Raw genomic sequence first — 15,581 nt, 5'->3', positions numbered from 1 at the left:
ATTTGTGTGTGTGTGTATATATATATATAGGTAGGATTTATTTATTTATTTATCTATTTATTTATTTATTTTCCTGGATTTATATATATATATATATAGATAGACCATCACGAACCACACTCCATACCAGTAAGTGGCGGTAATGCTACTAAGTTTGTTGCCAACCTCCAGTAAATCCAACAAGAAGAAGAAGAAGCAGCAGCAGCAGCTGAAGTAGCAACTTGAATGTCACTATCAAATATCAGTTTTAAAGAAAACGAATAATTGGTAAGTTTTTCTTAAAATGCTATTAGTCGAATAGATAGTTGTTTTTTCGTAAAGACGTCGTAGTTAGCTTAAATTCAACCTGGTTAGCATTGCCCAGCTATTCGTGCTAACAGCAACGGAAAGCACACTGTAAACACGGAGACGTGTTGTCGCTATTCGGTCAACACAAACAGCAGCCAATGTTTTTTGTTTGTTTGTTTATTTTTGTTTTTTGTTTTTGCTTCTGTTGAACCGTTGTTGCATTAAGATGAAGTTAACCATTGTAAAGCTAGTGGCAGTTGATTAAAAAAATGTACGTTGCTCGTCTAAACAACGGTACTTGACAAGCTACGCGTTTTATGCACACTAAAAATTATTTATTTAATTTGCTTCATGCTTCATTGTGAAGAAGTGAAACTATAACTCATCCTACTAAGTAGTACTTTAACAGTACAGGCTGCGGGACCGTGGCAGGCCATTGAGCCGAACGCTGAATTCAGTAACAGGGCCAAATTTGTAATGTTTCACCTAATCAAGTCCTGGATAGTAAACAATTTACCTCAAAAATATATGTTCAAAGCATAACATGACGTCAAATTAGTGGATTAAAAATGTAAAAGATTAATAAAAAGCGTTAGGCAAGATAAGATGCATTTACACTTGGTAAATAATACATTGGAATTGTATTATTCGTACGTATAATTTGTGTGTACAGCTAGATGGGTAGGTGATTGGAAAAATAAGATAAAAATATCAAATAAGTGAAAAACAGACCCAGAAACTTCAAAATTTTGCGCTTCAAAAATGAAAAAAAGAGAATAACAAATTCTGTAAATCATAAGGAAGATGCATTTCATCTGAGGTCAATTCACTTATGTCTGAAGAGTTTGAAGTAAACTAATCTCAGAAATCGACCAGACTTATTGACGTGATGACAATTGTAACAGTGATTATACTGCTTGGTTCCTAGAGATGAGTAGGTATCACAGAAAGGGGTCAGGCGACCCCTTGTGGTGATACCTACTTATCTCTAGGAACCAAGCAGCATAATGCACCGTCACACAATGTACGTGAGAAAAGTCAGGAAAGTGACTAAATTCTGCAAATGTTTTGTATGACTTAAATAAGCTGCCTGGGCTGTCTCAGTGAAATTAGAGTTTATTAATTAATAGCCAAAGTTTAAACAGCCGTGTTTCATATTATATGGATTTAATGTCAGTTGAAATCTGTTTTTAATTTTTATTAGATACCACTATTTTTGTATGAAATGTCACTATTCTTTGCAAATGCATCATTAAGCCATTGCTTAAATGGTTCAGTACTGTTAAAAATGACAAACCAATGCAAAATAATATGTAAAATATATATTTTAATAAATGTGGCTCTAATATTTGTTGTTGAAATAGCATTCATACATATTCTATTGTATTTTATTGTTTTAAGGATGTATTTTTGAAGTACATCCAGATTTTATTATATCTGTCTACCTTCAGATAAAGTTTGTAGATGGACCTATTACTTAATTTTTCAAGACAATTAATCTGTAGAGGACCTTGATGTTATGGACCTTACCACAGGGGCCGCTTTTTATTGGCTGATGCCAATTCTACGTGGTCACGTGCGTGGCCGTCTCACAAACACACTTAGCTTCCCGTTAGCTAAGTACAGCATAATGGCAGTACTGATACAACTTCTACACCTTGTAGCCTGTCTGCTACATAGTCTTACGTTAGCTAAACAGCAATGTGTACTGTATCTGACATACACTAAAGATTTTATTTTAGCAGAAAAGGCTTTGGACTAAACTGTTACTTGTGTTAGCCACTCTAGCACCAAGTACAGCTAGTCAATCAACCATCGCTGTGTTCAGGGGGAGCGCTGGTTAATAATCGAGAAATAAGTATCAAGCCTGGAAACTTGATATCGCAACGGACTGAATGTTATGTTTTTAACGTAATCTTTGCTCGTCTTGCGGGGAGCTTGCAGTTGCCACTGTAACAGGTAACAGGTGTGCTTAAACTACAAGGAGAGAGAGAGTAAAAAGGTACGAGTGGTTTTGAGTTGATCACCTGTTCGGGTTATTTTACCTTTGTTTACCTTTGCTGTGGCGCATTACAGCCGCTGTAGTTTCTAAACGTTGGACTAATTACCTCGTTCGTTTGTGAGTATACATCATTCACAACAAACATCAAATAGAACAAATATATTTCATAAAATTTTAACAAACAAATGGCTTCTATCGTGGTAATTATGTGAAATTAAATTAATTATATCCCAGCTTGAGAAGATTTGCCTTTACCTTTACAGAGCTCTTTGGTTCCTCCTGTCAGTCTGTAGCTTCTCATATTGACGTCATCACACCAAATTTCAGATCTACCATAACTGACTGACACCTGCTGGCCTCAGGTTTACAACCAGCTTGTGACTGAAAAACCAGTAACCTCCTCCCAGATGATGACATGAACTTGTTAGTTCTTCTGTCCATTGTAGTAGCTGATATATTGTGAAAATCCAGTAGAAATGATGCGCTAATCGAGTCATGTTCACATAGAAACAACGGCCGTGAGGCTTTGTTTGTGAGACTTGCGGTCACGTGGGTCGGTTGTGGGCGGAGCTTGGTAAGGTCCATTAACTAGTCAGATTTTAATGCCTCTCTGATGAGCTACAATGTGCATTTAAATATGTTTAAGGGTACTGTTACAAAGAAGCATCAAAATAACGAATTACATGTTAAAATGAGCTCCATGTCTTAATTTAATTATTTACTAAATTTGTCATTTGAAATATGTAATTAATTCATTCATATTTACTGTTTAATTTAGTGATACTTATTTTTGCAAAGAATAATATTTGTCACTGTGATACTTTACACCCTCTAAAGCTTATTATTTAGTGTTTTTGCTATCTTTATACTACTCACATATAACCATATTTAAGGCATGCCTTGACTAGCCCAAGACACTTAACTACTTGGAGTAGGTTAGGAATAAACGTTCCTTATGTTTTGTGAGTCAAATTAAAGCCCTCCGGTTTTGTCTTTAATCTTTCAAACCCTAAATTCAAGATATAACTTGCAACACCTTTCCTGATTGAGGGGGAAAATATTGGTACTATTTAACTTCCCATTGTGTTTCTTTCCAGTGGATTCCAAAATGAGCAGTTTTAACAAACTAAACACCCAAAGACTGCCACCATTTACAACGACAGCACAGATGAGAATGTCCAAACAAGACCTGGAAAGAGATTCAGGCTTCTCAGGTTTGTCTGGATTACATGATCTGATGTTATTGCCTCTGTCCACACTGAAGTATCCAAAAGAAATTTGCAACACCTGTGAAATATCACTTGGATTAAAAATGGTTCAGAGCTGCATTGCTTTTTAGGTATACACTTAGTTTGCTACTGTGTCTCTTTTAGATTCCTGCATTGTAAATACTCAACAAATTTATCAGTAAATAATCATGATCAATTATTATCAAATGACTTGTTGCTGAGTTTTCAAAAACTAGATGTCAGTCTTGGTAACAAAGGGTATTTAAATATTTGTAATAAACTGTTCAAGTTTGTGAGTCTGTGTTTTCATTTAAGATTTTTTATTATTTTAGTTTAGTTTACACAAGAGCAAAAATCCTCTTGTAAAATGTAAGAAATATTTTTAAGAATTAGATACTTTAATTCAGAATACCTACTTATGTTGCTAAAGCCAGTAATCCATTTTATTGACTTGTGTCAATAAAAGGGAGAAAAGTAGTCAACCCAAATCAAATGTGGAGATCTAGCTCACACTCGGAATGTGCACTGAGCTCTGCAGGCGATGACCTTTATTTATATGATCAAGGCTGACCTGAATTTGATTCAGCCTCCATCATTAGGTTCGTTCTGTCCTGTTCTTCATGGTGAAGAGATACTTATATGTGTCTGAGTTGTTTATAGTTCTAATGATCTGCCTGTCTGAACACAGCACAAATCTCAAACCTGTTGACTTTAGAACATGATCAGACCCATATGCCAGCCTTCTCATTGTCAGATGCCAGCTCAGAGTACCTCAGTGCAGTGGAGGTCACAGACTCGGAAGATACTGGAAGGATTGGGTCAATAATCGGGCAGGAACCAGCTGGTCAGCAGGTGGCCTTGGTAGGAGGTTCATATCCTGGACTGTCTCCAATGATCATTATGAACAACTTTGTCCTAAAGCAGGTAAAATAGAACAACATGCACCATATCTCACTGTACAATCCAATGTTTGTAACTCCTTTACTGACAGTTTTATGTATGTAAGCATCGCAGCTTATTTTTTTAATAAATTCTTAATTTTATAAATAAATTCTAGAGTAGTAATCTTTATGAAGTTTTGTTTGAGTAGTGTATGTTGGCTTTGTCCAAAATTTCAGTTGCACAACAGTCAGATTTAATAGCATTTGTTGGTTTTTGTATAAAACAAAATAATTGCAACAGAAGAATTTTTCTTGCAATTTTGAATCTTTATCCTGCCAATCATAATTATGTTTTGCAGCAAGGCTTTTATTTATTTATTAGGCATTGAAACAATGGAGCTAGTGGAGGAACTGCTTCCCCACATCTCATTTTGGCAAAAAATCTAAACACTTCTTGTAAAGAGATTCTATTAGTCAGTTTTAGTCCTCTTCTCATTCACCTCTGATTTTGTTCCGTCCAACTCATGTACCATTGTCTGTCTGGTAAATAAATGTCATTTGACTTCAGCATAATCTGTCCGACTGAAAGTCATTGGAGGGAAAAAAGTGAATTTAAATCCTCTTTTTAAGTGTCATTTATTTCTGACACACACAACAAATTGTGTAAAATACAGCTTGGTCTTGTACTATTCAAATGGCAGATGTTCAGACCTGCCAGCATGCTGCAGCTACATGTAAACACGCACAGTTGTCCTGGAGTCTGTTGCTCCTGTTATCTCCTAACTGTAAACTCTTAAGATCAGGCTTATTAAATCAGCTTATATGGCAGAAACAATGAAAAAATTATCTTCTGCTGGGGATCAAATTCAGGATCTCCCACAAGGATAGTGTTACACACTATGCTAATAGACCAATTGACCAGACAGGGATTTGTGTTGATTGTTCAAATTGGCAGCATTTTCGTGTGTCTTAGGTTTTACATCTGGTTAGTTCAATCTTTCCTCCACTTCATTTTATAATATCACCAAGGAACCTTGAGAAGAAGCCATTTAAATTGTGCCGTAGCAGCAAGAGTGTTGTTGTTAGCAACTTTTTAGCATTTAGGTAATACTGATTGGTGAAAAGCAAAAAAAAAAAATCAAATGATTGCAATCATCAAAATGTAGTAAAATGTGATTTCTGTTGTATCATTATGACAACCAAGGAAGTTAAGTCATAGAACGTTTTTGTATTGTTGACCATTTCTGAATGATTAAACAGTTTTTTTATGTTTATTACCTACTAAACTGGTGTTACAAAGTAAATTTAAAGTGATTTTTATTTTCTGTCTCCAGCCATCACCAATGGCTCCACCAGAGAAACAGTGGGGCTTTCCTTCATCAATGGAAGTGATGCCCCAATCTCAGGTGGTTCTTCTTCAGCCGATGGTATCGAATGGCACAAACTTCTCTCCGAAAGCTGGCTCTGACGGTATGCGACAATCAAAAAGTTACACTCCTATCCTCAAGTCATACCCCAGAATTGCCCCCTACCCAGTGGATTCGCCCTCTAAGACAGTGGAAACATCAAGGCTGATTGCAAGCGGAACGGCGGGATATGAGCAGCAACAGAGAAGACACCATGACCCCCCGAGACCTGATATCTCCCCCAGCCCACTGTCAGATCTGCAGATGCAAGCTCAAGCTGTCTGCAGCTTTGAAGCATCAAGCAACAAATCCCACGCTGAGAGTCAGGAGCAAGATTCTGACAAATCTCTGACCGCAGAAACAGAAACCTGCTCATTAGCCAACTTCACATATGAGGAGCTGAGGAGTATATCTGATGATGGCAGCATGCCTGCAGAGAAATATCAGGATCCCATCTCCACGGACAGCAACAAACTGAAGCGTTTCAGCAATACATACAACATCCTGAACAAGTCTGGCCTGCTAGGGATTACGCTGCGCACAAAGCAACTGATCAGAGAAAACAAGCGCACGCAGGGCCAGCTGCACCTGCTTCAGGAGCAAACAGCTCTGCTGCTCGAAGCGCTGAGCAGCAGGGATCCGCAGCTCTGGACTAAACTCCAGGCGTCTTTGCAGGACACAGAAAAGGAGCAGTCCCAGGTTAAAGCTCAGAGTGTCCTAGCGTAACTTGTTTGTGGACATAACCAGCAGTTCTGAATCTGGTTTCAGGAGGATTAATAAAGAGGTCATCAGATGCTGAATGTGTCACATTGTTATGACAAACACAGCTCAGCTTTCACCATTTTATCAGGTGGCTGTAGGTGGACAATGCCTTGCAGAAGTTCACAGTTGTCTGCAGAAGGAATAAAATGATTGCTCTTTAAAAATTACAACAAATTTTCTGTTGTAAATATTTATCAAAAAAAATGTCTCTCTTTTTCAAAAGGTCAGTTAATATTTGTGGCCCTAAACCTTTTTATTATGCTGGAATGAGAGCAAAATAAAGTGCTAGGCTAACATAAACACACAATTATAAAATATCTGAAGAGTGTGGTGTGGATATGTATTCATTAACCTCTATGAGTAAATTTTTGAACCAGCTTTTGCTGCAATTACAGCTTTGGGGAATGTTTGAAACAGCTTTGCCTGAAATGTTTCCCCATTCCTCTTTGAAAGCAGCTCAGGCTCTGTTAAATTAGGAAAACACCTGTGAACATTAGGTGTAAGACCTTTGCACAGATTCCCATTTGCATTTAGAACTGAACATCGCCACATCATGATGTTGCTCTGACCACTGCACCTTTGTTCACTAGCTTATGATGAATCGCAACGATGAATATACGTTAGCAGTCTTATTTTATCCCTTTTAATCCTGACCTGCCACTGAGTTTTACGTATGGATATAAAGCTAAAAGGTTTGAATTCATATGCACACCACACATATCTCAGAATTGTCTATTGTTGTTGCCATCCACAGTTATTTGCCACAAATGACAAAATGTTAGAAAGTTGAGGGGAAATGAATACTTGTGCAGAGCACAATGTAGAAACCAGGAATCCTGAAACATTTAGCACTGCTGGTTTGACATGAATACGAAGCACAGCCTCTGTAATCAACAGGAGTTTGGAAGCATGCTTACGTTTCAAACCCTTGCCTTTAACAAAAAATCTGCCTCTGATGATGCGAAATGGGTGAAAGTGATACTGGCAGCGGGGATTTCTGGCTGTCGTCAAATGCCTAAAAAAAACGCATGCCTTATAGCAGACTAGCCAGACGGATGTCTGATGTCTGTCATACATCTCTAACAAACAGGTCAACATGCTTTTTTGTTTCTACTATGACCTTTGCATTCTTGTTAAATGCATGAGCAAATGCCTTATGTATTAAAGTGTGAATAGTCATAGCAGTTGAATTACACTGGGAGAAAAGAGCTGAGTGAACTGGGTCACTACAAGCTAAAAAGACAGCACATCAAGTGCTGAAACCAGCTAAATGTAATTGTTTTTTGATAAATGTGTACATTTTCTAAAAACGCTTGGCTTCGTCTTGAAGCCATGCGCTTCAAAACGAGGACAGGCAAACAGATTGTGACTTATCTAGATCAGATTGGAGCTTTTCATCTCTTCACCCTGTCTGAAACAATCTGCAGAGTATTGTATTGCATTGGTGGATGCAGTAACAGACAGAGGTCACTAATGTTTTTCATCAAGGTTTCTGCGTCAATGCAGTCATTTTCAGGGATGATCTGGATGTTTTCTTTTTGTCCCTGATAACAGCAAGTCGGTACAATGCCTTGTACGTGGTGGAAGCCTTGGCAACTTCAATTGAGGGAAAATAACATGTAATCAGTATTATATGGGCTACAATAATATTGATTGTCTCCTGTTTAAGTTGCTGTGAAATAACTTGAGGTACACAGCTGTTTTACTTGACAGCAACAGATACTTTGTCCTAAAAATAGCTTAAGTAGGAAAACCTCAAATGGAGTCAATATGACTCCAGTTGCTCATATATTTTAGTTATTCAAATAACTAAAATTTTAATAACTTGTGATATTGTTTTTCAAGCTGTGCACTTTAAATAGACTGTGATTAAAAATAAAAAAAGGTACATAAAAACCACGTTTGGATGGCGGACTTGAAATCTGACAAGGTTATGAAGTGGTGGAAAATTCTCAAACTTTTCATGTGAATTTAAGCGATAACCTAATTTAAAAACTTGACAGTTTTCTGTCACATCATATCCAAATAGCATAGCATAAACATTTGGTTTTACCATTAACAGATAACAAATCCAATAAATTTTATAATTGCATAGCTTTACATTCTCAAGCAAAATATCTCATCAGGTTTCAATTGCTTTCATGGAACAATTATTTCATTAAACATCAAGCACATTTTTAAAAGCCTGCCCCTGCCTTTAAACGAGGTGAAATGACACCATACTCCAAAAATAATAAATATTATTATTGAGCATGGTATCCTTTTACTAATTGAAAGCATGGACAATAAAAATCTCCTTGCTCAGATTTTTCAGGCTGCATTTAGTCAGGCTCTGTCCTCTTCCTGGGCCGCCTCAAAATCTTCAATGAGAAATGTCAGCCGTCCAGGTTGTAGAATTCATTTGTGCATGTGATGGAGGAATGCAAAATGCATGTAGAGGGTGTGGTCGTTTTACCCTTTAATAAGCAGAGTATGTGACTGGAATAGCTTTGATATGTGTATATCTACTTGTATGAAATCTGTTTTTTTATTATTTTCCAAGCTACATCTGGAATCCATGAGCAGCACCAACTTTAAATATTTGAAATTGCTCGTTTCTTTTCATTTACTCCCAGGGAAAATTCCCCAACTTTAAAAATTCCTGGAATTTTGTTACTTTAAGCACATAACAATTTTATCCTTAAATATTGGAGGCTGAGTATAGTGAGGGATTCTGATGGTGATTGGTTACCAAGAGATTTTCCCTCAGCAGCTCATTGAAAACCAAAATTAAAGTTTCTTTATTCTTGGAAACCTTTGTAAGTTTGAACATGGTGACGCTGATCACCTTTGTTACAAAAACTATTCAGTCACTAATAATTTTAATTAGTGACTGCATTTATTTTTCTGATACTAAACTGGTTCATCAAGTTTCATCTTTATTAAGCATTAGATAACTTCATCGGGTTATTTCTGCCACTATTTTGGGTCTTTTCCCATTATGGTTTATTTACCAAGAAAACATCACTGGATTTTAGTAAAATGTTTTTTTTATTTTTTTATCATGTTTTAAATATATTATTTCCTGTTGGTATTATTTATTCCTCATAACTGTGTGACCAAAAATTTTAACGAAGAGGTGTGAATAATCTTAAGAAGTGACATGGAGATGTTTGCCAGTTTCCTGGTGAAATTTACTCCATCTTTTCTTTTTTGTTTGTTTGTTTTAAAAGAACTCTGTTAATACGGAACAGAAATGTAGCAATGAGAGTGTTGTAGCCATATGATTGTTTAGATTCTAGATCTTTTGTTGCTATCTCTATTCTTTCTGTAAATGTTTGATTTATAAATCTTGGTATAAAAGGTTTTCTGTCAAAAACATGACAGCTTTTAGACTTGCACTTTGGTCCCAGATTTATTCACTTGAGCATTGTGTATCGAAGAAATAATGTGAATCTAAATATTTATCTTAATGCCTGTGCCTTTTTAAGTCCATTCATGTTTGTGCTTCATATTCCTGTGCTTAGATTTTCAGCTTAGTTTTGTAATTCTTTTTTTCATGTGGAGGGAAGTTGAATGTACTCAAAGGACTCCAAAGATTTTTTTTTTTTTTTTTTTTGCTAATTTGGATGATCTACTGAGACGTTACTTTCTGAGTTGCTTTATATTGTAAAAACCTTCTGATCTACTGAGATGTTACTTTTTGAGTTGCTTTATATTGTAAAAACCTTCATATTTGAAATTTACTGTCTTTAAAATCCTTAGTTGTACTTCTGTTTAAATCTTTAATTAATCATTGGTTTTTGGCAAGATATTGATCATATTTAAAGTTAAGAGGATGGGATTTTCTTTTTTTTCAACTCTGCTGTTATTTGGTTTTGTGACTTGTGCATTCTGTCTTGTCTTTGTCAAGTCTTAAACTGTTTGAGATAATTTCCTCTTGTTATTTTTCTAACTAAGGATGTGTCATTAGTAAAAGTGAAAAAAGTAGCCGCTTGTTGTGGTTTTAAATCAGTTAAACCTTTATTGCAATACACAAATAGGTAACATATTCTCCAAAAGTATGCTTGAATACCAAAATGCCCACAACTTTTGACTAAGCAGCTGTAGATGCATCAGAAACGGGGAATAAAATCCTGTTCTAATGCTGCTTATCCTGTCATTAGCAGAGGAAGAAGATACCAAATCTTCGCCTATAAGCATGGCACATTGTGAATAATACCCTGGATATTATAATTTCCATTTCCGTTGTCAATTTTCATTCAGAAAAACAGTGTGAGTAGAAAATGTCCCCAAGTTCAACTCAAGCAGTCTGGCTGTTTATGCTGCCAATTCTTTCTTCATCTGTTAGCCCTTAATTTAACAGTGAAAACTGTCCCTGGTTTCCTGAATGTCAAACTGTAGAATCAAATTAGGGTTAGCAAAGATAATCTCAGAACACTGCATGGTACTGGCGGTTATATAACACAAAGCTTTAAAGGCAAACATATAATATTGCTAGGAAACTTGCTTGTTGTAAAACACAGCACCCACCTCGCTTATTTTAATGCCAAAAAGAGATGTGTAAAAGTGAGGCCTTGAGTCACAGCACATTGAAAATTTAGCAAAATGATTATTTGAAAGGAGATCATGTATCTAGAATGAATAAAATTACAGATGTGCTACTTTTCCCCTTTTTGGGAAAAATGTTTACGTACTATCACTTCTCTCATCTATTCAGAATAGGAAAGACAAAAAATATGCCATTCATGTAAGGCAGACGTGCTGATCTTCAGTCAGGAAGTGGCTACTTGAAAACTGTAAACAACACAAATACACTTGAAAAGTTTAACACGGAAATTTGCGATGTAATCTAGGAATTCACTTTTTCTGTTTTTACAGAAAAGGATCCACGTCCTTAAGATGGAGTCTTTTGTAACAAGCATGGGTTTGAAACAAAGTATATGTGGACAAGTGTCTGTTCCTCTGATTGTGCTGTAGGTTTGTATTTCTTCCAAAGACCCTGCTACCCTGTTAAGGTGAATGGCTTCATAGGAAAAGTTGCATAATCACTAACTGGACACAAAATCAATCTTATGGAGAGGAGCATTTTTCTTAAATATTCAATATAGGATTAAGCTATTGCAATAAAAGCTGTATTTATTTTAAGGCCTTTTTACACATCTTTACTAAGGCTATGGATATGTTGGGAGGATTCCATAAAGTCAGACTACTGATTGGATGAAAACCGATGATCTGTTTTCCAGACTCTGGAGGAAGGTACAGCATAACTTATTTTTCCTAATATTGCCTTTAGAAATGCCTTTTTAAGAATAAACATTTATACTAAGCACTTATTTCACATTGCTTATATGGTTCCTACCTGTAAGAGGATGAAACTATCAGCTATCTTGTAAATTTCAAACATCGTAAAGTATCCATACAGATTAAAAATTAATTTCCACCTACAGTAAATGCTGAAAACTATTTTTTTGCTAAATGAATCACTTGGTTGACCTAAGAGTGACTCTTACTGAGACAAATGAACAACTGTCAGTCTTGCTTGAGTCCATCTGTGTCTTCAGAGTACATCTCCACTGTTTGCACAGGCAGAATAAGACCAAGGATCCAGCGGGCGCCAAAAACATCCTTGAGGTTTGCTTTCCAGGGGCAGCGGTTATCCACCAGCTCCCCTCTCTGCATCTGACACCAGGTCTGCCCCCGGGCCACCAGCAGCACCTGCTGGCAACAGAAACCTGCACACACCAAGCCAATGCCCAGCCATACATAGAGCATCAGCACTAGGAACAGCTGCAAGCCAGAGATTGTGCCTACGAGAGAAAGGATACATAAATTCAGAATCAAAAAACAGCAAAAGTGGTTACTCAGCGTATTAAACTAGAAAACAAACCCATGAAGAAGTAGGCAGTGGAGAGAGGGAGAAGGGTCAGGAAGGTCAACGGGTTCTCAAAAGAGATGGAGTACTCGACTGTCAGGAAGGCCACGCCAAGGACCAAAGAATACATACATACGCATGATGTGTAGATGCAGAACATGATGAAGTAACGCATGTTCTTGTTGCCGATGCAGTTTCCAGTGAAAAAACAGTGGTGATCCCTCCTGAAAATGACCTTCCTGCACAGTTTGCAGAAATGACGGCCATTAAGTAGGTAGTGGGAATCCACTTTGTCCGAGCAACTTGGCGAACACACAGGAATCGCAATCTCGTTGTCACTCTCGGCCGGATATTTGATTGTCATTATGTAATTCCCCAAAGCGTTAAACATCAGGAAAAGGAAAACAGTTGTGTGAAAGGCTGTGGAGCTCTTCAGCGATGTGTCCGGGTTGGGGAAGATTGTCGGGATGAAGAGGCAAAAGTGTAAAATAAATGTGACTGTTGTAGCTACAAAGAAGTACGCAGGTGCTACGGCATTAAGCAGTCTCAGCTTTAACATCCGGGTGAACATATCTGTGTGAGAGCAAAGGAGACCATGTACAAATGAAATCAGAATAATATATCTAGTTAATAACAGAACAACTTAGTGAATAACTCAACTGGAAGAAAATATACACCTTTTAAAAAACAGAAAATTTTGATGCAAGTTGTTCTTAGTTGCTCCTTATACCACTAAATATAATCAAATGCTGCCAATTGCCAAGCAGGTCAAGGAGAGAAAGATGCTCTGCAGAGATGAAACCAAAATTGTACTTAGTTTTAATGCAAAAATGCCATGAAACACAGCCTCTACCATGAAACCTGGTAGACTAATGAAGCTAAATACAGAGCAAGCCTGAAAGAAAACTTGTTAGCAACTGCAGGACTGGAAACCAGTGTGGAAAATGGTCCAGTCAAAGTCCACACCTCCATTCACTTAAGAATCTGTGTCAAGACGTGAGAATTGGTGTTCAAAGCCACTTCCATCTAACTGGACTAAACCCATTTGGAAAAGAACTGGAGAACATATTTATGTCCGTAGACGTGCATAGCAGGTACATTCAAACTCCTAAAGACTTGCAGCTGGATGTGCACTGAAAGGAGGTTATATAAATACACTCATTCATAGGGCTGAATATTTTATCAGTGCAAAAATGCATATTTTAGTAAAGAAACAAGTTTTTAACATTATTGAGTGTATTCATTTTCCAGACAATAGTTCTATTTGGGTTAAAATGCTTGAGTTGAAATTACAGAGTTTACGTTTAAATGACACAGTTTTTTTTTTTTTTTTTTTCTTACAAAGATTGAGTGAAAAAAAACACAACTCTGCGGACGACAGGAACTAATTTCTGAGCAAATGAGGATCTAGGGACTATGAGGTGCCACTGAGAATACTAAGAATATCTCATCCTTGTTTCAGAGGTCTACTGACCTACAGCAGGAGCAAACTTTGGATATAAAAACCTTCAGACTAAAATTATAACACTTTAAACCTAAATCTGTCTTATACCTAAAGAGCGTGATATGATGATGTCAAACGCACATTTACGCCTCATCTATGTTTTCTAATTCCCTACAGAATGATGTGTAATGTTGCCGGTGATGACGACGATCACTTTACTTTGTCTAATTTATCTCCATGGCGACAGATGAGCCTACCTGCAGCTGTGAGAAAGCGGGGGAGCTGTCTTTTCAGCACCACGGAGCCTCGGCTCGGTGCTCTGCTGCCTCTTTCAAGCGCAGACAAGAAGATGTCTTTATTCAGCCACGTTAAGGACCGTCATCACTGATGTGTTTGCTTGTTTGTCTACCGCCCCCTGCTGGTTTGGGTACGTTTGTTATCCTAATATTTTCTTTATGAACTTGACTTGCTTTTTTACTTTTAAGAGGATCTAAATGAAAGATTACCAACATTTCCTGTTTCTGACAAACCAAATTTTGACTGCATGAAGTGCACAAAGCATATTTAAGACTTTTTAATAATGGTTTGATTACAATACAAACAATCTGAACAAGCTTCATGCTATCTCATGCTATCTCCTTATTAAAAATAACAAAAGTTTAAAAAAAAATTCTGAGAAATATGCTCTTAGCAGCGTTTATAAAAATTCTTTGAAAATCATTTAAACCTCTAATTTGGTGTTTTCAGACCCACAGAGGAATCTGGATCCCAAAGTTAAAAGATGAAATAAATGAAGTGTAATAATTTAGAAAAAATATAAAAAATATGTATTAATAGCAATATGTCATTGCTACCACTACTACTACTAATACTAATACTGTTAAGAATGATAATATTATTATCAAAATGCAAATAATAATGATAACCAATATTATCATGATTATTATTAATAAGAATATTGATTATAACATTACATAACTATTATATTAATATTATTAGAATATAATTATTTTATTTTTTCATTTGTTTCACATTCAACTTGCATGTTTCAAACTCTAAATATTATATATTATTATAATTAGGTGACATCTGGAAGTAAGTATTTGCTCTTCTTTTCACTTTGGAGGTGTCTGGGGGATCAGTAAGTAGAGTAATGGAATTGTAATCCAAAATTTAAGCATTCCAATTAAGCATTTTATTTAAGAGTAGGAGTATAGAGGTGGAGGGGATAAATATTAATGCACACACCACAAGTTCAAGGTTTTGAAAATCATGTTTCCACTTCACAACTAAGCTACTGAATGTTTGTGTAGCTCATCAAAGGTTATGAAGATGTTTGAAGGGTTTTAATATATCTACAAAGGGAAAGCACTGATTTAACTGATGCAGTGATAACAGTGCGACATGGTGGATGTTTGGATTATATCTGAAAGGTCTGGATACAAAAACACTCCAGTAGGTGGCAATCCAGCCTCAGTTATGTAGCCTCTTCACTGGAGCCGTCAGTTTAAAGGGGCCCTAAAAATGGAATATACAGTAGCGTCACCATCAAAACAAGATGATATCACCTTGGATACAAGACTGCTCTCTATTCTTACACACAAGAAACAAGTTCACACACCAGCTTTCTGTGAGTCTGGAGACTCACAGAAAGTGTATGCACAACATACATTAGTTCTTCACAGATAAGTGATTAAGACATGAACCGCCTCTAC

At 36.5% G+C, this 15,581-nt stretch overlaps 2 protein-coding genes across 2 annotated transcripts; one reads left to right on the top strand and one right to left on the bottom strand.

The window, feature by feature from the left end:
- The first annotated feature begins 169 nt into the window (after positions 1-169).
- On the top strand, positions 170-10,537 carry cipca (CLOCK-interacting pacemaker a). Its single transcript, XM_032547490.1, has 4 exons — positions 170-267; positions 3,388-3,504; positions 4,274-4,443; positions 5,735-10,537. Exons 2-4 carry the CDS (start codon positions 3,399-3,401, stop codon positions 6,530-6,532), a joined length of 1,074 nt encoding a protein of 357 aa, XP_032403381.1. The 5' UTR covers positions 170-267; positions 3,388-3,398; the 3' UTR covers positions 6,533-10,537.
- An 8-nt stretch (positions 10,538-10,545) lies between these two features.
- zdhhc22 (zDHHC palmitoyltransferase 22) lies at positions 10,546-14,268 on the bottom strand. The gene is made up of 3 exons (XM_032547491.1): positions 14,124-14,268; positions 12,438-12,995; positions 10,546-12,357 (listed from the first exon to the last, which is right to left on the bottom strand). The coding sequence occupies exons 2-3, from the start codon at positions 12,991-12,993 to the stop codon at positions 12,080-12,082; spliced, it is 834 nt and encodes a 277-aa protein (XP_032403382.1). The 5' UTR covers positions 12,994-12,995; positions 14,124-14,268; the 3' UTR covers positions 10,546-12,079.
- Between the last annotated feature and the right edge of the window lie 1,313 nt (positions 14,269-15,581).

The sequence above is a fragment of the Xiphophorus hellerii genome, chromosome 19 (genome assembly GCF_003331165.1).
Source record: "Xiphophorus hellerii strain 12219 chromosome 19, Xiphophorus_hellerii-4.1, whole genome shotgun sequence".
Classification (NCBI taxonomy): domain Eukaryota; kingdom Metazoa; phylum Chordata; class Actinopteri; order Cyprinodontiformes; family Poeciliidae; genus Xiphophorus; species Xiphophorus hellerii.
The sequence above is the reverse complement of the archived record's forward strand: the minus strand, read 5'-3'. Positions and strand labels throughout refer to the sequence as shown.